This window comes from Coptis chinensis, chromosome 3, assembly GCF_015680905.1.
Source record: "Coptis chinensis isolate HL-2020 chromosome 3, ASM1568090v1, whole genome shotgun sequence".
Lineage (NCBI taxonomy): Eukaryota > Viridiplantae > Streptophyta > Magnoliopsida > Ranunculales > Ranunculaceae > Coptis > Coptis chinensis.
In genome coordinates this window covers 17,227,305-17,247,567 of record NC_141458.1, presented here as the reverse complement: position 1 = coordinate 17,247,567, position 20,263 = coordinate 17,227,305, and the positions used below count along the sequence as shown (strand labels likewise).

Sequence of the window (20,263 nt, the reverse complement as noted above, 5' to 3'; positions counted from 1 at the left end):
CAAAGATTGGTGGACGTTTTTCTTTGATAACACGAGATCGCATTTTCAAATAAAAATATAATAAAATGAGATAGGACAAATTTGCGGTAGACACACCTGGGCACCCTAAGGCTAAACAAAGATCGGTTGATCATGGTACCAAATAGGGTGTTCATGGGTCGGTTTTTACTGGTTTCGAAGTTGCATTCTATTTTTAATGGTTCCTATCGAGGGTTTGGTTATTTTATTTTATTTTTAAGAAAACCCGAAACTATACCCATTAATTAAGTTGGTTTCGGTTTTTTCTTGGGTTATATATTATTATTGTTAAAATTACGTTTTTAATTACGTAACAGATATAAAAGTTAGTTTTTAGTGCGACAATAACACTTATAATGGTCATAAATTCGATAATCTTTGAATTTTTTAGAAAAACTTTAAGTACAACTCATAAATTGTGCGTACGCATGTATTAATTTCCATTTTAAATCGAACAAGAGTACATTATACTATACATACATACATACGATCTATATAAATATATATTACACACTAAATTTTAACATATACATTGTATTAATTAATTCCGGTTCGGTTTTAATTCCGCTATTAACATTTTTAAACCCATAACCGCTATAAACAGTTCTAATTCCGATTCGGTTTCGGGTAATTAGATACCCATACACATTCTAGCTCCCAAACATATATATGATACTCACAAAGTAATATTTTCTTTGCTTGGGATTAAGAATAGATAATCAAAAGCTCCTGCACATAACTGCAAAGTTTGGTGGACGTTTCTGTTTTGTAGCAGGTGGACACATTTTAAAACAATGGAATTGAAAATTAAGAAATGAGATATGACAAAGTTCTGGTAAACACACCTGGGCAACCAATGGATAGACAAAGATTGATATGTGTACCACATACTTAATGGTTATGAACAATAGGTATGAACAATAAATGTTCACACCAAAAATAGATATGAACATTGATTGGTCATACCTTATTTAGGTATGAACAATCCGTGTTCATATCCAAAAAAAACATGAACCCAAAACAAATATGAACATTGATTGTTCATACCCAAAACATATATGAACAATAAATGTTCATACCCAAAACAGACATGAACATTAATTGTTCGTACCCAAAACATATATGAATAATAAATGTTCATACCCAAAACATATATGAACATGATTGTTCATTTTTCGGGTAGCGCCGCAAGCGCGGTGAGGTCTCGTGGGCCGTAGAGCACGGGCATACCCTAGTATTTAAATGGTGAACGGGACGAGCATGTTTGTGACGATAGATCGGACGGTTATGGACTTGTGGGTTTGTATCTAGTAGATAAGTTTCCTTATCGGATCGAGTTTACTGCAAACCGGTCTATTGTCAACCCCTTCTCCTTTGGAAAACATCTTCTGAATATATGTGAGCTCTAATTTATAAAACAACTACAAATTTTGCATTCAGGCATTAAGTTCTTACACTTCCATAATATGTTTTTCTCAATATTTGTTTTCTTTTTAAAGAAATCGCCCTGGATGGGGTTTGGCAAGATCCCTCCTCCTCAAAACTTACATACGATAAAAAAACTAACAACTAACAACTACAACTATATAAACTACAACTATATAATGGGTAGATGCGTTGTGTAAGCTACAATAAAATATTTGATCAACTAAACTTTTTCTTTATCCATTAATGGTGAAATTATGTTACAAGTTTTTTTTTTATTTCTCTCTCTTTCATTCCCAATAAAAAGCAGAGTTTCTCTCTCCTAAGTGCCGATTCATTCCAGAACAACCCGACCACAACACTTATATTAATGGATAAAGAAGAAACTTAGTTGATTATATATTTTCTTGTACCTTACACGTTGGTTTTAGAATCCACAATTATCCAACTACATATAGCAAAAGATATAATATTATTAGGTATCTCATTCAGTGCTTCAAAATTACCAAAATTTTGATTTATACTGTCTAATTTTGCTACAACGTCAGTAACTACATATGTTTTTCTCTTTTCATCATGCTTTATTTGTTTGGGCATACATGCAATTGATCGTGCCAGAGTCAATATGTGTCTTCGATCTCGAGGGCACTTTTTTTCCCTCACAAAATTGCATCCAATTGCCGTATATCATCCCCAATACAAGCAATTTTGTGGGGAAATAACAACTTGTTACTTTATGAGCCAAAAACAATGGGCCAATGCAAATGTGATAATAAAAGTAGTTTTTCAATAAATAACAATGAGGAGGAGCACTTGCTACAAAAATAGATGTTGAGTTATGAACTTCGGAGCGAAACATTTTATTTCGTCTCATGTGTTTTTTCAATTTTTTTTCAGACGGGATGTTTCATTTGGTTTTCGCAAGTTTTTTTCGAGATTTTTTTTTTCTTTCGGACGGGATATTTCATTCCGTCCAGTGTGTTTTTTTTCAACATTTATTTATTTTTAACATTCAGACGGAATAAAATATTTTATCTAAATTTTAAAATAACTTTTACATTGAGCAGAGTAGCTTCTCACCAATAGAATGACTTTGAAGAGTTTGAAGAGAAATAGTTTTTTCTCACCAATAGAATGACTTCGAAGAGAAATGGTTTTATGTGGCGTCTATATATAAGTAACAAGTTGTTGCTTGCATGTGCTATGACTAGTTAGATTATGGGACACATGACTCCCGATCATCAGCCACTACACAAATCACAATACTTTTAACTTAAAAACACAAAGCTTCCACAACAAGATTTTAGTAGGGCAGCATTAAATTAAATGCCCGGCCCACCAAAACCATGTAAGTCGTACCCAGACGGATCAACAGTCAATATGAAAGCCACGTCGTTTAATCCAACGCCTCAAAATCACACCTAGATAAAAAAAGTCCAGTTGTCAATAAAAAAGCACACTCTAATAAATAAAAAAGCCACCTGGGTTCTGTTTAGTCAACAGTCAACACACACTCACACAAACTGGAGTACCTGACCGTTTTCCCCTAACTTCTCAAACAAACTAACAAACAATGCAATGGGCGACGGCAACAACACAACAAGGGTTTGGAGACGAGGACAAAAAAACGTTAACGGTTGAAGATCTTCAAAGTTGGATGGACGAAGGTTACTTAAAAAATTGCTTTGCTCATACTACCCAAGAGGTAACCAATTCCATACATAATAACTTTTCTTAAACATCTAGCATTGTTTATTCAACTTGCACTACTACTAATATATAATATAATATATATACGGAAGTTAAAAGAGTTCAAAATGCCGACATTCCTTTTGTTGAAATATATCGACATTTTTGTTGTTGAAATATATCGGTATCCCGTGTACGTAAATGTGCCCAAAGCTACGCCGTAGAGTGTGCATACATATTACATAGTAGTTATATATTAACTGATATTAAGTCATTTAAGTGGATTATTGTTTATGTATGCATACATATTATCCGTCCATATAATTGCTATTTTGGACGTTTGGCATCTTGCAGAGTTTCTCCACAAAGGTTTTCCGTAACTTGCAGACTGGTGAATCAGAAGGGTATGGAGTTATTAATTTCTGCACTCATGCAGATGCTGAGAAAGTTTTTCAGACTTATAATGGCATCACTATGCCTCAGACTGAACAACCCTTCCAACTCAACTGGGCATCTTCTAGTGTGTGTGATAAGCGTTCAGATTTGGATTCTGAGTACTCCTTATTTGTTGGAAATTTGGCTCCAGATGTTACCAGTACTCTGTTGGGAGAATTCTTTTTAAGAAAGTATCCATCTGTCACAGAGGCCAATGTTGTCTTTGATGAAAATACTGGCCGTTCAAAAAGTATTGGATTCGTGACATTCAGTGATGATAATGAGAGGTCACAAGCAAGGACAGAATTGAATGGAATATATTTTCATGGTAGGCCAATGCACACTGGTTTTCCGAACCGCAGGATATCATTTGGCTCTCAGCAGCAATCTTCACCACAAGGTATGTGGTAATGATTTACCATGCATCTAGAGAATATAAGGGTGCCTTGTCATTGAGTCTAGGTGAGTAAGTGCATGTCTGAGAAACCCGAGTTACATGACACCTCTAGGCACTGGTGCATTGCCAGGCTAAAAGAGGACATTGCTTTGGTTCATAGTGGCCAAGTCTTACAACTTTGCAATGAGAACCTTGGCTGTGACATACAAAAGTATTTCGGTTAACCTCAGCTAATTCTTACAGGAGTAGTCAGTCTGCCTGCTCACCAAAACATAAGACGTTAACGTTTTTGAAATCCACCCTTCCAAACAAAACCAAATATAAGTTTTTAGCTCGATTGAACTTTGAAGCTTAGCATCTTACAGAAAATGTTCAGCCAATCTTAGCTAACTTTTTAAAATGGTTAGCTAAAGTTGATATAATTCCTCATGTCGGGAGATGTTTTTAGGCATTGCCACTTTTCTTTTCCTTTGCATGCATGCTTTTACTATTGTTTTTACTACTCTTATATATGATACGACACAGACACAGACACAGACACTTGCTGGTATCAAACTAGTGTCAAAAGTTAACTTTTCTTTTAGTTTTACAAAATAAGCCATATCTATCTATGTTACTTGGGGAGAAAGGAATTGGATCAGAGGTTGAACAATGTAAAGCTTGTTACGAAACAGATAAGGACAGTTTAAAAATGAACCCTTTACGCAAGCTTCAAACACCTGGAACACTGTACCGAGTTGCATTACAAGTATCTGTTAACTTTTCATTCCTGACTTCCTAACCACTAATTATTGATTAATCACTGGATGGTTGACGTTGTAGTTAGAAATTAGAATGCTGAATAGGAAGCACATGGACATATTTTTGTTTCTGATTATATATGAAGTATATTTTTCAGTTTCTTGAATTAGCTTTGTGATCGTAGGTGGGTATGCATCAAGTGGAGCCTTTGCCCAAAAAGTCCAGTGCGATGAACACTTTATCAACACAACAGTGAGTCATACGTTCATACCCATCAGCATTTTGCCGTTGATTACTTATGCAATTTGGTGTCAGATTTTTCTTTTATTGTAGATTTATGTTGGAGGATTAGATCCAAGTGTCAGTCTTGAAGATCTCAGGCAGACATTTTCTCAGTATGGAGAGACTACGTCTGTGAGAATTCCGGGTGGGAAAGGATTTGGGTTTGTCAAATTTGCCAACAGGTATGGGGAATTATGTCAGCATGTATAGTGAAATGCAAATCGATCACTTGCCTATGGTTTAATTCTTCAGCTAACAAGTGATATGTCATTTCTTCATTATTCTTGCAGAAGTAATGCTGAGGAGGCATTGCAGAAGCTTCATAGGACGGTTATTGGAAAACAAACAGTTTATCTCTCATGGTGCAAAAATCCAGCAAACAAGCAGGTACAGTTGGTATCCACACACACACACATACAAGAGAGAGAAGGAAAATAAAATGAAACTGACAATATGGTTACAAAGCTGTTTTTCTTCACTGTATCTGATCTTCACCCTGTTATCAGTTTTTGCGATGATTCTTATATGTTTGTTTGCCAGTTGAGGGTGAATCGTGGAAATCAGTGGAGTGGAACATATTATGGAAGTAAGATTTCTGAAGGATATGGGTATGCTGCAACCCCACTTCCAGACTCCAGCATGCCTGGCGGAGCGTATGGGACTTATCCAGTATATGGCAACCACCAACAAGAAGTAAGCTGAATATCTGATCAGCTCTCATCTTTTTCTCCAAATACGATCAGGCTCTTATATATAATGTTGACAGTTGAATCATCGTGAATTGCAATTAGTGAACTATATTGTTGACTTTTAACTATGACTCAAAGTCAAGCTGAGAGTCAATGGTGTCTCATCGTCTACATGAAGACAAATGTTATTTATGCTGCTGTGTATACTTTGATGCCAAAACTTCTTGATTAGATTGAGGCCTAACTTTTGTCATGGTCTTTGACGAGTTTCTTTGTTCGGGTTTAGTTGGCTCCGCATCAGTGGGTGGTGCTTGGGCTTCTGCCTTTTTTTTGCCTCCGTTTTCCTTGCCGTTATTTTGTTTTTTGGTCAAAGAGGTTGTTGTAAATGGGTGTCAAAAAATAGGAGTCTTGAGGTTGGTCTTTTGAGAACAGCCGGTGGCCATTTTCTTAGTATTGATGTCAAAAAAGAAAAAGAAAAGGAGTTTCCATGAAAGCTCTGCAGGAAAATTTGATTACAAAATTAGGAGTGTCTAGGTTAGTTCTATCGGAATAGTCAATGAAAGAAGAGGATGAGGCGGGATGGGATCACCCAATTGATAGGTGTAACTGAAACCATAGCATTTTTATTTTTATTTATTTATGATTATGATTATTTTATTTTATTTTTAATTTGGATTTTCATCCCTCAAAGTGATTAGAGATTCCGGCATTGAACCTTGAGATAACATCATAGTTTTTTTCTGAAGTTTGAGAGGGCTTTGTTATAAATTCTGGATTTCTGCATGATCAACATAGTTATATATACATGGACTTTTGTTTCAGGAATTTTTAGCCATAACACACCATGATAAAAGTGTCCAATCCCTTATCTCACCATCCATCCCTGATATAGCTGCTCAACCAACTCCAAGTGCAACCAAGGACAAATTATGTGAAAATGATCTGTCGTCTTCAGGGAACTTGTCTGGCTGGATGGATAGTGAATCAACTCCTAACAAAACACACATACCTTCTGATGCTGTATTTTCAGTCCAGGAGTATATGGGCCAGTCGGCTTCTGAAGGTATTACTGAAATTTTAAGACCTCTACAGAAGGCAAGTGAAGGAGAAGTGACAGAAGCTCCCATGTCCTTAGAACCGTGCCATTCAAAGGGATTGTCCTTTGGAAGCCATGCTGATGTAGAATCAGAAATTGTCCTCTCCTCAACTAAAAAAGGTAATATAAGCAAGTTGCAATGTAGAAGAGCTTAAATTCTGTTTTCCTTTGCGTTCTACCACTGCCGTGGATGTGTTATTCTCTTCACTTTATCAAGTCATTAATTATCCAAATATGTAGTGTATTTGACTATGACGAGCTTCTTTGTGTTTTTCTTTTAGGTCCTGAACTTGAAGTTGCCAACAAAGACATAACAGTTGTCCACACAGAAAGCAGACAATTATTGAGTTTTAATTCAGAAGAACATAAATGTTTGACTCTTTGCCTTGAAAAGTGCAATCCTCCTATATTGGAAGAAAATGGAGGTAATCTCGAATCAATTTGGTATACTTTTTCTTGTTAAACTAGTTAGGTTGGTCTTCAGTGACCTTTTGGAGCTTAAACAGGCAATCTACTTATGTCAAATGAGGCAATTACTCCACAAAATGCACCGGTGAAGAGTCTCAAAGAGGCATGGTCATCAAATTTGGTTGAGAGTTCATCTAGTTTGGAGAAAACTTTCAATGACCAGTACAACAATGCAATAGGAGATGAGAGAGCTCTTCATTCCTCAGATGATGTCTCAACAACTTTAAATTCAACTCTTAGTGAAAGAGACCTGCCTTCTGATGTTGTATTTGCAAGCCAGGAGAATATGATGCAGTTAGCTCCTGAAAATGTGAAATCATCAAGACCTCTCAAGAAGGGTGGGCAAGAAGTTACAGAAGTTCCCATCTTCCTGAAAGCATGCAATGCGAGAGGTGTATCTGTGGGAAGCCGCACTGATGTGGAGGCACAATTTATTCTTTCCTCCATAACGACAAAAGGTAGAACACCTTAAGTTGAGATAGAAAGAGCCAAAAGCCGGGATTTTGTTCCATTGTTTTATTTGATTCATTTATTTGTTGCTGCCCCATCCGAAAGATACAGCCAAGAGAACCCTGTATCTATGTATGTTTGTAATGAAAAGGATTTGCCATTTATAGAGTGGAATAGGTTAAGGAGGAAACTGTTAATTGAATTTAGCTCTCACTTTCATTCAGATGTCATTGAAGTTGAACACTCTGAGGACATTGGCTTGCTTGCGCCTCATGCTAAGTTTCAGGAAAAGCATTTTATTGTTCAACCCACAGGACAGATCCAAGAACCTTTGTGTGGCGATGTAATTCTCTCTTTTCTAGTTCAGCGTTCTTTGATATGTGATCATCAAAATACTTCTATTAATTCATTTCCTTTATTTGAACAGCAAAGTGACCAACCGGAAGGGGTGGCCAGTCAAACTGAGAATGTCTCGAAGAAAAAAGGTCATCCAAAAGGTTCACGTAATAAAAAATTAGTGAAAGGTGTTGAATTAGTCAACAAATGAAATTCCTTCCTTTATTAGAAATTACTTTTCAGAAACCGTCATCCCATGTCTAATTTTGTAGGTAAAAAATGCAGTGGAGGAAGGCCACAAGCAGTGTCTTTGGGCATGGCTCTTGAATCAGAAGGTGGGTAATGACTAATGAAAGTAGGATTTGGGAGAGCAGTATTTATTTTTTTGGGACAATTATTTTCTCCTTTTAAAACTTGTGTAAAATTGGTCTATAATGTAAACCTTTTTGTGGCACTTTATAGGTCTAGAGCATGATTCTACCATTAATGAAGTTACAGATTCTATGACGAGCTATGTTGCAGAAGAGTCTCAACCGCTACTTCCTAAGCAGATTGACCTACAAGAAGTAGGTGTGGCCAACCAAACAGAGAATTTGTTGAAAAGGAAAAGAGGTCGACCAAAAGGTTCAGGTAAAAAAGCATTTGGTGAATGGTGTTGAACATGTGAGCTTGTTTCATTGATAAGAAGTTATTTTACAAAAATGGACATCTCTTTTTCAAATTTGTAGGTGGAAAACAGAAGAGAGGAAGGCCAGAAGCTGTGTCTTCTGGCATGACATTTGAAGTACAAGGTTAGTATGTAGTAGTGACTAATCAAAGCACACTGGAATTCTTAAGTGGTGGATGCTTTTGTCCTTGATAGAGTGCAATTTCTGTTTGCATTCTACCTTCTATCACTTACTACTGTATAATTTTATTTTGGAAACTTATATATTTATTCCATTCGACTTCACCAAAACATGTTTCAAACTTGTCTATTTTGTAGTTCCTTCGTGGCACTTTATAGGTCCCAGGCGTGAATCCACCGCCAATGAAGCGACAGGTTCTCAGATGATCCATACTGCGGAAGAGCATGAATCTCATCACATTTTCCATGAATCTATGATCACTGAAGCGATAGATTCTCATACAAGCTCTATCGCAGACGAGCAGCATACTCTTTATTTGTCATTTGAGAAATCTGAATCTCTTGTAGACAACAAAGATAAAGGTAATTTAGAATCACTTTGTAATGCCTTCGTAAAGTGGTTGGGTTAATAATTAGCATTTTCATGTTGGGAAGGTGGACAAGCAAGTGGTATTTGTCTCGAAAAAAAATAGCTGGACTATAAAAAGGTTCAAGTTAAAAAGAATCAGTGGCAGGTCTGAGGTTCTTTTATGATTAGGAATTCTTCTGCCAGAGCCACACATTTTGAAATAAACTTACGATTAAAAAGATCAACCCCAAGAGATTGAGTGGAGGAAGACTAAAAGCGCTACTTTGTGCATGAATTTATGTTGGGAGGTCAGTAGACAGTAGTTCCCATTCCACGACTCCTCAAGAAAACATAATTGCTAAACTAAGCAAACTGAATGCTGGAATTGTTGGCCGCTCTTATCCTTGAGAGAGAAACTTTCTGCTAACTCTGTCATGTACAGTCTCTTCTTTTCGCTTTATCAGACTCCCATTATTTATTCTATTTGTCAATAACGGATTGCATACACTGTTCATTTTGTAGACCCTGAACTTGAAGCTGGCAGCAAAGAAATGATGTTTATCCAGACAGAATGCACACAATTGTTAAGCCCTGCTGAAGAGGAGACTCCAACTTCATTTCCATGCCTTGAAAACTCTGACGCTCCTATGTCAGAAAACAATGGAGGTAATTTTATATGAATTTCTAAAGTTTTCTTTTCTAATAGTTAGGTTGATCATTGTTCCCTTTCTGAATCTTCAACAGATCAACAGCTTATGCCAAATGTAGTAATCAATGCAGTAGATGCATCAACACATAGTTTCAAACACATAGAGTCATCAACTGTGGCGGGGAATTCACTTAGTTTGGTAGAATTTGTTGATGACCATTATGACAATGCAAGAGGATATGAAAGTGATACTCATATCTCAGTTGAAGGCACAACAGCTACACATTTATCTCCATCGAGACATATAGAAGCTTGTAGAAGCTTGCCATTCATCAAGAGCTCACTCCTGTGGGAAAGTGTCGAGTCTATGGAGGTCTTCAAAATTTTGCCACAACAACCACATTTCTGTCCCCTAGAACAATACAATGAGGTTGCTCGTGAAGGGATGGCTATAGGTAAAATGTTGATCTTTGCCAATTTGTTGGAAAAAACAGGCAGGGTAAAACTTGACGAACCTAGGAGTACGCTTGAGGACAAGTTGGAGGCGCTTATGGACATAGAGGAGTGTGGTTTCACTGTTCAGCCAATACGAACTCGACTTGAAGAGTTGCTTAGCATTAAAGATAGCATCAATGAGCTTGATGACAAGTCAAAGGCCATTGAAAGGGAGGTCAGTGATGAAAAGCTTAAATATGACGAGGTAGAAGATTCTCTCGAGCAATTGAACATGGAACTCCAAGTACTTGTGATGGATAAGGAGATGAAAGACCATAATGTAGCTGAACTGCAGAGGACCATAGATGAAATCCAAGAAAACATTGAAGATGTCAGATCTGAATTTAATAGGTTGGTTGCTTCTCCTTGGTGGACTAGCATTGGAGATGAACTTTCTCAAAATATCTAGAAAATTTTGATCTGTGTAAACAGTGAGCATGCAGCGAAAAACTTCCATGCTGAAACAATATCAAGAAATTTGTGGAATTTTTGTATCTAGTCACTTCAGGTTTTATATGTATTTAGGCATTTAGCTGGTGGTATCTATCAAGCCTTGTTTTGACTTTTGAGGACTTGTGTTATTAGTGCATTGCATCAGAGAATCTTGTAGATATTAACTACTACTTATCTCTAACGTGAAATTATCATTAAATTTCTACCCATAACCTTTATTGTCAGCCCAGTAGTATTTCTAAGCTTGATTGAATACACACAGAAGATTCAGTTCATCGTGAGAAACCTATTATGGTATTGTCATAATGTCATCTACCCTAACACTGAACCTATTATTCATCATTCATAATTTCTTTCACAAAAATAAACCTTGATATGGCTCTGGGTAAGTTAAAGCGCTTTTTATCTCGCATCCAAAATGAGGTGTATAATTTCACGTTCAACAACTCCTTGCTTCAATCAATATTATTATTAATTCCAAAAGCCTTTGAAAAAAGACACGTGGATGAAAGGCAGTTGGCAACCAATAAGCAGGTAAAAAAAAAAAAAAAAAGAGTATCCAGCTCACTCTATGTTCTGTTTCGGACAAACAGTCCACACTTTCCACCTGAACACCTTTTCATCTCAGTTTGAGCTCTGGCCTAAACTCTCCAACATGGAACGGCGGAAAGGATATACAACAAGAGAAGATGAGGTGGACAAGAAAACGTTAAGAGTTGGAAACCTTCGTTCTTGGATGGATCAACATTACTTAAACGCTTGCTTTGCTCCCTGTGGTGAGGTAAAAAAAAAAAATCATTCTCTGCTTTGTTTTATTACTTACTAAATTTTTTTTTACCAGCTTGGAAATGTTGAAACTTGGGAAAAAGGTTTCAGTTTTTTTTTGGAATTTTGAAACGGAATATACGTATACATCATTTATCCACACTTTGCTTACTAAAATATGTCAAAATACCAAAGTTTTAGTAGAAATTTCGGATTTTTTCTATACTCTTGTTTGGGATTCTACCATGGCAACATTAAGTATAGTCTGTGGGCAAGCTGGTTTTCTGAGGAATGTGATGAGTTGTGTAGGTGAAGGGTGTCACCATGGCACATTGTAATGCCATGATTGGTGTGTGGATGGGATTGTCACCACTAGTGTATTGGACATGTCAAGCCAAAATCTTAGATAAAAATGAATGAAAGTGTTATCTTTTGGTTTTATACATCATTTTCTTTCGGCTATATCAGGTGGAATGAATTAAAATTATTTGCAATGTGATTAGCGTTCTTATGTTTTTAGTAAGTTTTCTGGGTAATAGAAATGTGATTTCGGACCTTTGGCATCTTGCAGGTTTTCTGCTCAAAGGTTGTCCGCAACAAGCAGACTGATGCATCAGAAGGGTATGGATTGCTTAAGTTCAGTACTCATGCAGCTGCTGAGAAAGTTTTTAAGACTTATAACCGCACAACTATGCCTCAGACTGAACAACCCTTCCGCCTCAACTGGGAATCATTAAACCGAGGTGATAAGCGTTCAGATTTGGATTCTGAGTACTCTTTATTTGTTGGAAATTTGGCTCCAGATGTTTCTCATACTGTATTGCAAGAAACCTTTGCCTGTATATATCCATCTGTTATAGGGGCCCATATTCCCATTGACACAAAAACTCGGCGTTCAAACAATTATGGGTTCGTGACATTTGGCAATTATGATGAGATGTCAGAAGCAATGGCTGAAATGAATGGAGCATATTGTGGTAGTTGGCCCATGCGCACTGGACTTGCGAGTTGCAGGAAATCGTGTGGATCTCAGCAACAATCTCCATCACAAGGTATGTGGTAAGGATTTTTCATGCAAATGCATGTTGAGCATATATAGGTGGGTTAGGTTTGTTGATGAATCTAGGTGAGATAATTGCATGTCTGAGAAACCCGAATCACATGACACTTCTAGGCACTGGTGCATTGCAAGACTACAAGACACCGGTTCACATTGCCCAAGCCTTCCCCCAAGGTACAAAGGGATGTCGATTAACCTTGGCTATGTTGTACAGAAGGATTTTGGTTATCCTAAGCTAGTTCCTACATCAGCAGTCAGTTCCTGCTAACTGTATCATAAAACACACATGCTAAAATTCTGAAATTCACTCTGCCAGACAAAACCAAACTTCAAGGAGTTAGCTCAGTTGAAGTGGTTAAGTCTTACAAAAGGAGTTCAGACGTTCAGTTAATCCAAGTCTTTTAAAAGGTGCACAGAAAGATGACAGTGTCTGAAAATTACAGACGATAGAGAAGAAGAACGAAGAGAGAAAAGAGAGATTACTCTATCTGTCTAGTACAAGCTGGAACTCTAGAAGAAGGGGGAAGAAACTTCTTTTATGAATATAACCTGGGTGTTAATAGTAATGCCGTACCAGAAAAAAAAAAAAATTAGACAAGTGGTATGTCTATATACTCCCTAGACCCTCGATGTGAGGAATGGTAACCCTGGAGAAAATAGGATCTGCCACTAACAGTGACAAGCAAATATGTTACTTGGGGAGGAAGGAATTGGATAGGAGGTTGAAAAATGTAAAGCTTTGTGAAAAATATATCCAGAGACAGGTTGGAAGCTCTGCTCTTAATGAACCCTGTATGCAGGCTTCAAACACCTGGAACACTGTACTGAGATGCATTACAAGTTCTGATAATCTTTCATTCCTTACTTCCAATCTACTGATTATTGATTAATCATGTGATGCCTTGATGGTTGATGACGTAGGTAACCATTAGAATGCATTAATTACATAATAGTAGTACACATTTGTAAATGGAAGCAAATGAACATTTTTTTACTTTGTCACTTTATTAAACAATTCTTTTTAAGTTTCTTAAATTAGCTTTTGCGATAATCGTAGATGAATATGCATCACCTGGAGGCTTTGCCCAAACAATCGAGTGCAATGGCAACTCTATCAGCGCAACCGTGAGTCATACACTCATACCCGTCTGTTTTGCCCATTAATTACTTATGTAATTTGGTGACTAAAATTTTGCTTTTTTGTAGATTTATGTTAATGGATTAGATCCGGGTGTAAGTGTGGAAGATCTCAAGAAGATATTTTCTCAGCATGGGGAGGTTGTGTCTGTGAGAATTCCGAGTCGAAAAGGATTCGGGTTTGTTGAATTTGCCAACAGGTACGGGGAAATCATATCATGAAATATAATAAAATGCAAGTCAGTTGCCTATGGTTGCATTCTTCAGCTAACGAGTTTTCTGTCATGTCTTTATTCCTCTTGCAGAAGTAATGCTGAGGTGGCATTGCGGGAGCTTAATATGAAAGTTATTGGAAATGAAATTGTTCGTCTTTCTTGGTGCAGAAATCCACTAAACAAGCAGGTAAAATTAGTGTCCACACACACAGACACAAGAAAGAAAGAAATGAGTACCTAGAAGTGAAATGTTGATGCGATACTTTTTATAAGGTTGAGCTGAATTTTTTGCCTCATATTCTTTGGGTATCCGTTTGAAAGAGTTTTAAGCCATTTTTTATTGCTGTATTTGATCTTCACTTTGTTATAAGTTCTTACTATGATTCACATATGTTCGCTGGACAGTTGATGGTGGATTATGGGAATCAGTTGAATGGAGCATATTGTAGGAGTCAGATTTCGGAAGGTTTACCTGCAACAACACTTCCAGATCCCAGCACGTCTAGCACAGCATATGGGACTTATCCAGTTTATGGCAACCACCGACAACAAGTAAGCAGCATTTCTGACCAGCTTTTATTATTTTCAGCGCATGATCAGGATCTTCTATATAGTGTGGACTGTTGAATCATCCTGATTTGCAATTAGTGAAATATAGTGTTGACTTAGAACTATGATTTGAAATCAAGCTGAAAGGCAATAAAGCCTCAGAAAATAAAATTTTGTTAGTAGAACGCAATTGATAGGCAATCCATATGAGCCTGTTGTTATTAAACAAGATCTTTAAACTTTGTACAGAGACCTTATTACCTTAGCCCCAAATTCAGTAGATTTGTTCAGATACAGATGGAAGGCGAATCTAATCGATACGAGAGGCAAGAACCAGTAAGCGGAGCAGGACCTACATTGTCAGGGAAAAGCACTGTTTCTTCAAAATAATTCCTCAAATTAGACTGTTACTTTTTGAATGCTTATAAAAGTTGGCTCAATGTAATTTGGTTGGTTGGTTGACATATAATGTGTTCTTGTAGCATCAAATTGTTTTTTTGGTTTCATTGTGCAAGTAGTTTCATTTTTCTATGTTGGATGGAGATTTTTGTTTTTCGTCTCATTTTATAAATAAATTAGATGGGATGTTGCATTCTTTAGGATACAGAAATTTAAGAATATTACAGATTTCCAAATAATGCATGATCAACACAATTATATTCGTCGTTTGTTTCAGGCAATTTCGACCATTGCAGATAATGATAGAAGTGTCAAATCCCTTAGCTCACCAACCATCCCTGCTATTACCACTGCTATAGCTACTCAACAAACTTCAAGTGCAGCCAAGGACAAAGTCTGTGAAAATGGTCCTCAAGGCATTGCTGAAATTTTAAGACCTCTGAAGAAGGCAAGGGAAGGAGAAGCGACAGATGCTCCAATGTCCCTAGAAGCGTGCCAAGCAAGAGGAACGTCTGTTGGAAGTCATGCTGATGTAGAATCACAATATGTCCGCTCTTTAACTACAAAAGGCAATAGATGTAAGTCGCAATATAGAAAGCTTAGATTTTTTTTATCGTTTGCATTCTACCACTGCTTGGATTCTTTATTGTTACCACTTTTTCAAACACATGAATTACCCAAATTTGTATCATATTTGTCTATGACGAGGCTCTTGCTGTTTTCCTTTTAGATCCTGAACGTGAAGCTTCCAGCAAAGACATGAAAGTAGTCCATTTAGAAAGTAGACAATTCTTGAGCAACTCAGAAGAACATCAAAGTTTGACTCGTTGCCTTAAAAAGTCCGTTCCTTCTATCTTGCAAGAAAATGGAGGTAACCTCGAATAAATTTGTTATTCATTTCCTTGTGAGACTGGTTAGGTTGATCTTTACTGCCCTTTTGGAGCTTCAACAGATGATCAAAATATGTCAAATGATGCCATCACTGCAGAAGATTCATCAATGAAGAGTCTCAAACACCCACAGTTATCAAATGTGGTTGAGAGTTCATTTGGTTTGGAGAAAACTTTCAATGACGAGTATAAAAAAGCAGTAGGAGATCAGAGAGCTCTTCATTCCTCAGTTGATGTTTCAACAACTTCAAATTCAACTCCTAGGGAAAGAGACCTGCCTTCTGATGCTGTATTTGTGAGCCAGAAGAATATGATGCTGTCAGCTCCTGAGAGAGACGAAGAATCATCAAGACCTTTTAGGAAGGCAAGGGCAGAAGCAGCAGAAGTTTCCTTGTCCTTGAAAGCATGCAATGCAAGAGGTATATCTGCGCGAAGCTGCACTCATGTGGAGGCACAATATAGCTTTTCCTCCCTAACTTCAAAAGGTAAAAGACCGTAAATTGCAATACGCAAGAGCCCAAACCAGATATTTTCTAGTATTACTAGATATTGTGTTTTTTAACATATATATATTTTGGTTTTAGTAATGTTCCCCATCTGAAAGGTACAGCCAAGACAACTATGTACCCTTTGTATATTTGTTTTACAAGGCAAAAGGTATTTTAGTATTGATTAATGTAAGAAGGAATCTGTCAATTGAATCTAGCTCTTACCTTCATTCAGATGTCGTTGAAGCCGAACATTCTGAGGGAATTGCCTTGCCTGAGCCTCAGGTGCATTGTCAGAAAAAGCAGGATGTTGTTCGACTCACAAGACAGATTCAAGAACCTTCGCGTGGCATTGTAATTCTATCCTTTTCTCATTTTGTATTTCTTTGATATGTGACCATAAAAGTATATATTCAATAATTAATTTTCTATACTTGCTTTGCAAACTGACCTACAGGAGGAAGGGGTGGCAAGTCAAACAGAGAATGCCTCGACGAGGAAAAGAGATCGACCGAAAGGTTCACATAACAAAAATTCTAGTTCTCACCTTCAGTCAAATGTCGTCAAAGCCGAACATCCTGCTGGTTTTGGCTTTCCTAAGCCTCTGGTGCACTGTCAGAAAAAACAGGATGTTACTCAACCCACACGACAGGTTCAAGAACCTTTGCATAGCATTGTAATTATATTTTTACCATGTTCAGCGTTTCTTTGTTATGTGATCACCAATTATATTAATTAATTAATTACCTGTCTTATGCTCTACTTGCTTTGCAAACTGATCTACAGGATGGGGTGGCTAGTCAAACAGAGAGTGTTTCAACAAGGAAAAGAAGTCAACCAAAAGGTTCACTTAATAAAGAATTGGGGAAAGGTGGTGAATTATTGAATGGATGATATTATTTTCCTTATCAGGATTTGTTTTTTTTGCGAAAACTGACATCACATGTTTAACTCTGTAGGTAATATTGGAGGAATGCCTGAAGCATTGTGTATGGCCATGGCCTTTGAATCAAAAGGTAGGAAAAGACTAATCATAGCACACTGGATTTGGAAAGCGCTAGACGCGTTTATATCCTTGGGACAGTGCAAAGTGTGCAACATTTGTGTGCATTTTATTTCCATCACTAAACCTGTACAAATTTTATTACGAAAATTATATTTTTTCCCGTTAAATTAAACCTAAAATTGTATCAAATTTGTCATTATGTAAACCCTTTGTGTCGCTTTATAGGTCCAGAGCATGAACCTGCCATCAGTGAAGTGGACAAGCAAGTAGTCGATGTCGTGAAGAGAAAAAGAGGACGATCAAAGGATTCTGGCAAAAAACCATCAGTGGGAGGTATGAAATACTTATATTTTCTGATTAGGAAACTTCTCTAAAACTCAGGGTCCTTGTAATCCACTGATAAAAGAAGCAAAATAAATCAGGAAGAGGGAGATTATAAGCAATGCTCTTGGGTAAAGTTTATGTTGGAAGTTTATATTTTATTCGGAGACTTGATACTTATTCCATAGGACTTCGCCAAGTCATGTTTCAAATGGATCTATTTTGTAAATCCTTTGTGGCACTGTATAGGTCCAGATCAGGAATCTGCCATCAATGAAGTGACAGGTTCTCAGACAAGCTATAATGTGGAAGAGAATCAATCTCTTCCACTGTTTCGTAAATCTATCATCAATGGAGCAACAGAATCTCAGACGAGCATTTATGGAAAAGTGCATCAACCTATTTATATGTCCATTGACAACTCTGATTCTCCAATACAGAAAGAAAATAGAGGTAATCTAGAATTGCTTTGTAATGCATTGTTAGCCTAGTTTGGCTAATTGTTAATGTGTTAATGTAGAAGAGGTGGACAAGCAAGTGCTGTATGTTTTGAAAAGAAATGGTGGACTACCAAAAGGCTCTAGCATAAAAGCATCAGAAGCAGGTGTGAAAAAGTCTGAAGTTCTTCTATGATTAGGAACTCCTATGCTAGAGCCACACATTTTAATTTTTTTTTATTATAGTATCTCTACTTAAAAAAAAACAACCAAGAGATTGAGAAAACGGATAGTAAAGGCCCTGCTTTGTGCATAAATTTATGTTGGAGGGTTTGTCGTTGCCATTAAGACCCCTCAAGAAAACAGAAACTAACTGCTAACCTAAGGAAACTAATTGCTGGAATTGTTGGTCACTCTATCTTCGAGAGAATGAGATTTGGTGCCGCATCTGGCATGGACTAAAATTTTCTTTTCACTTGATCAGACTCCCATCCTCACCCGATGATGTATGGTAGTTGTCTATATTGAATTGCACAATCTGTCAAATTTGTAGGTCCTGAGCTTGAAGCTGGCAGCGAAGAATTGACATTTATCCAGACAGAATGTATACATTGGTTGAGCCCCACTGAAGAGCAGCATCTAACTTTGTTTCCATTTCCTGAGAACTCTGATGTGTGTTTAGTGGAAAAGACTGGAGGTAGCTTTAAATGAATTTATAAAGGTTTCTCTTGTTAAAATTGTTGTCTCGATTGAATTGCACTCTGTGCAATTTGTAGGTCCTGAACTTGAAGCTGGCAGCGAAGAAATGACGGTTATCCAGGCAGAATGTAGAGAACGGTTGAGCCCCAGTGAAGAGCATCCAACTTTGTGTCCTTTTCTTGAAAACTCCGATGCGCAAATGGTGGAAAAGACTGGAGGTAACTTCAAAAACATTGCTAAAGTTGTTAACTCTGGTGATGTACATAGTAGTTGTCCATATTGAATTGCACACTTTGCTCAATTTGTAGGTCCTGAACTTGAAGCTGGCAGCAAAGAAATGATGGTTATCCAGACAGAATGTAGACTATTGTTGAGCCCCACTGAAAAGGATCATCCAACTTCCTTTCCATGTCATGAAAACCCCGATGTGCCTATAGTGGAAATGAATGGAGGTAATGTTAAATAAATTGAAAAGTTTCCATTGTTAAAATTGTTACCTTGATCACCAGTTCCATTCTTGGATCTTCAACAGATCAACAGCTAATTTCAAATCTAGCAATCACTGCAGTGGCATCAACGAACAGTTTTGAACACCCACAATTATCAAATGTGGTGGGGAATCTATTTGGGTCGGTAGAATCTTGTGCTGATCAATACAACAATGCAAAAGGATATGAAGTAGCTCTAAATTCCTCAGTTGATGTCACAGCAACTACACATTCATCTCCATTGCAACATATTGGTGCGGTTCAACCTATAGCATGTAGAAGCTTGCCTTTCCTTAAGAGCTCACTTCTGTGGGGAACTATCGAGTCTATGGAAGTCTTCAAAATTTTGCCCCAAGAGCCGCATTTTGGTCCCCTAGAACAGTACAATGAGGATTCTCGTGAAGGGATGGCTATAGGGCAAATGTTGATATTTGCCAGTTTGATGGAAAGAACAATGGCGCTGCAACTTGACGAACCTAGGAGTTCATTTGAGAACAAGTTGGAGGTGCTCACTGATATCGAGGAGTGTGGTTTTACTGTTCAACCAATACGAACTCGAGTTGAAGAGCTGCTAAGGATCAAGGATAGCTACAACGAGGTTGATGACAATTCAAAGACAGTTCAAAGGCAAGTCGTTGAAGAAAAGGTTAAATTTGATAAGTTACAAGAACATATCAAGCAACTGGATATGAATCTCCAAGTGCTTACGGTGGATAAGGAGTCGAAAAGCCGTAGTGCAGCTGACCTACAAAGGACCATAGATGCAATCAAAGAAAGCATTCAAGATGCCATATCGGAATTCAACAGTTTGGTTGCTAGCCCTTGGTAAGTAGCATTAGAAGGTGGATAGTGAATGTGCAAAACATCTAGGACTTTTGTATCCAGTGATCCTGGGCTGTATATGTATATATATGTATTAAACCTCGTATTTGAACACTTGTACTGTTGTACGAATTTATTTCCCTTTCTGGTTCTGCATTACCACTTCGA

General features: G+C 37.3%; 2 protein-coding genes and 2 long non-coding RNA genes across 14 annotated transcripts; 2 read left to right on the top strand and 2 right to left on the bottom strand.

Moving 5' to 3' along the window:
- The first annotated feature begins 2,940 nt into the window (after positions 1–2,940).
- On the top strand, positions 2,941–10,935 carry LOC147508328 (uncharacterized). 5 transcript variants are annotated; one of them, XM_086600878.1, is made up of 17 exons: positions 2,941–3,148; positions 3,487–3,967; positions 4,890–4,957; positions 5,039–5,169; positions 5,278–5,374; positions 5,528–5,680; positions 6,499–6,892; positions 7,054–7,197; positions 7,279–7,698; positions 7,915–8,033; positions 8,118–8,175; positions 8,299–8,361; positions 8,489–8,656; positions 8,755–8,817; positions 9,012–9,236; positions 9,745–9,888; positions 9,967–10,935. In XM_086600878.1, exons 1-17 carry the CDS (start codon positions 3,017–3,019, stop codon positions 10,773–10,775), a joined length of 3,669 nt encoding a protein of 1,222 aa, XP_086457004.1. In that variant the 5' UTR covers positions 2,941–3,016; the 3' UTR covers positions 10,776–10,935. The 5 variants fall into 5 exon arrangements, with proteins under 5 accessions (XP_086457004.1, XP_086457003.1, XP_086457002.1 ...); XM_086600877.1 differs by having other exon boundaries at positions 8,118–8,187; XM_086600876.1 differs by having other exon boundaries at positions 8,118–8,193.
- A 152-nt stretch (positions 10,936–11,087) lies between these two features.
- Positions 11,088–20,261, top strand: LOC147508325 (uncharacterized). 6 transcript variants are annotated; one of them, XM_086600871.1, is made up of 20 exons: positions 11,088–11,600; positions 12,156–12,636; positions 13,702–13,769; positions 13,851–13,981; positions 14,087–14,183; positions 14,402–14,548; positions 15,222–15,522; positions 15,675–15,815; positions 15,933–16,319; positions 16,558–16,676; positions 16,780–16,998; positions 17,109–17,193; positions 17,282–17,338; positions 17,554–17,661; positions 17,899–18,102; positions 18,170–18,253; positions 18,640–18,783; positions 18,863–19,003; positions 19,094–19,237; positions 19,318–20,261. In XM_086600871.1, the coding sequence occupies exons 1-20, from the start codon at positions 11,391–11,393 to the stop codon at positions 20,100–20,102; spliced, it is 4,053 nt and encodes a 1,350-aa protein (XP_086456997.1). In that variant the 5' UTR covers positions 11,088–11,390; the 3' UTR covers positions 20,103–20,261. The 6 variants fall into 6 exon arrangements, with proteins under 6 accessions (XP_086456997.1, XP_086456996.1, XP_086456995.1 ...); XM_086600870.1 differs by having other exon boundaries at positions 15,897–16,319; positions 16,780–16,974; XM_086600869.1 differs by having other exon boundaries at positions 15,897–16,319.
- LOC147508327 (uncharacterized) lies at positions 16,168–16,985 on the bottom strand. Of its 2 annotated transcripts, none has more exons than XR_015218038.1 (3): positions 16,870–16,985; positions 16,548–16,773; positions 16,168–16,306 (listed from the first exon to the last, which is right to left on the bottom strand). It is a non-coding gene; the product is annotated as an uncharacterized LOC147508327 (long non-coding RNA). The 2 variants fall into 2 exon arrangements; XR_015218037.1 differs by having other exon boundaries at positions 16,187–16,310.
- Positions 18,787–19,421, bottom strand: LOC147508326 (uncharacterized). Its single transcript, XR_015218039.1, has 2 exons — positions 19,283–19,421; positions 18,787–19,108 (listed from the first exon to the last, which is right to left on the bottom strand). It is a non-coding gene; the product is annotated as an uncharacterized LOC147508326 (long non-coding RNA).
- Positions 20,262–20,263: the final 2 nt, after the last annotated feature.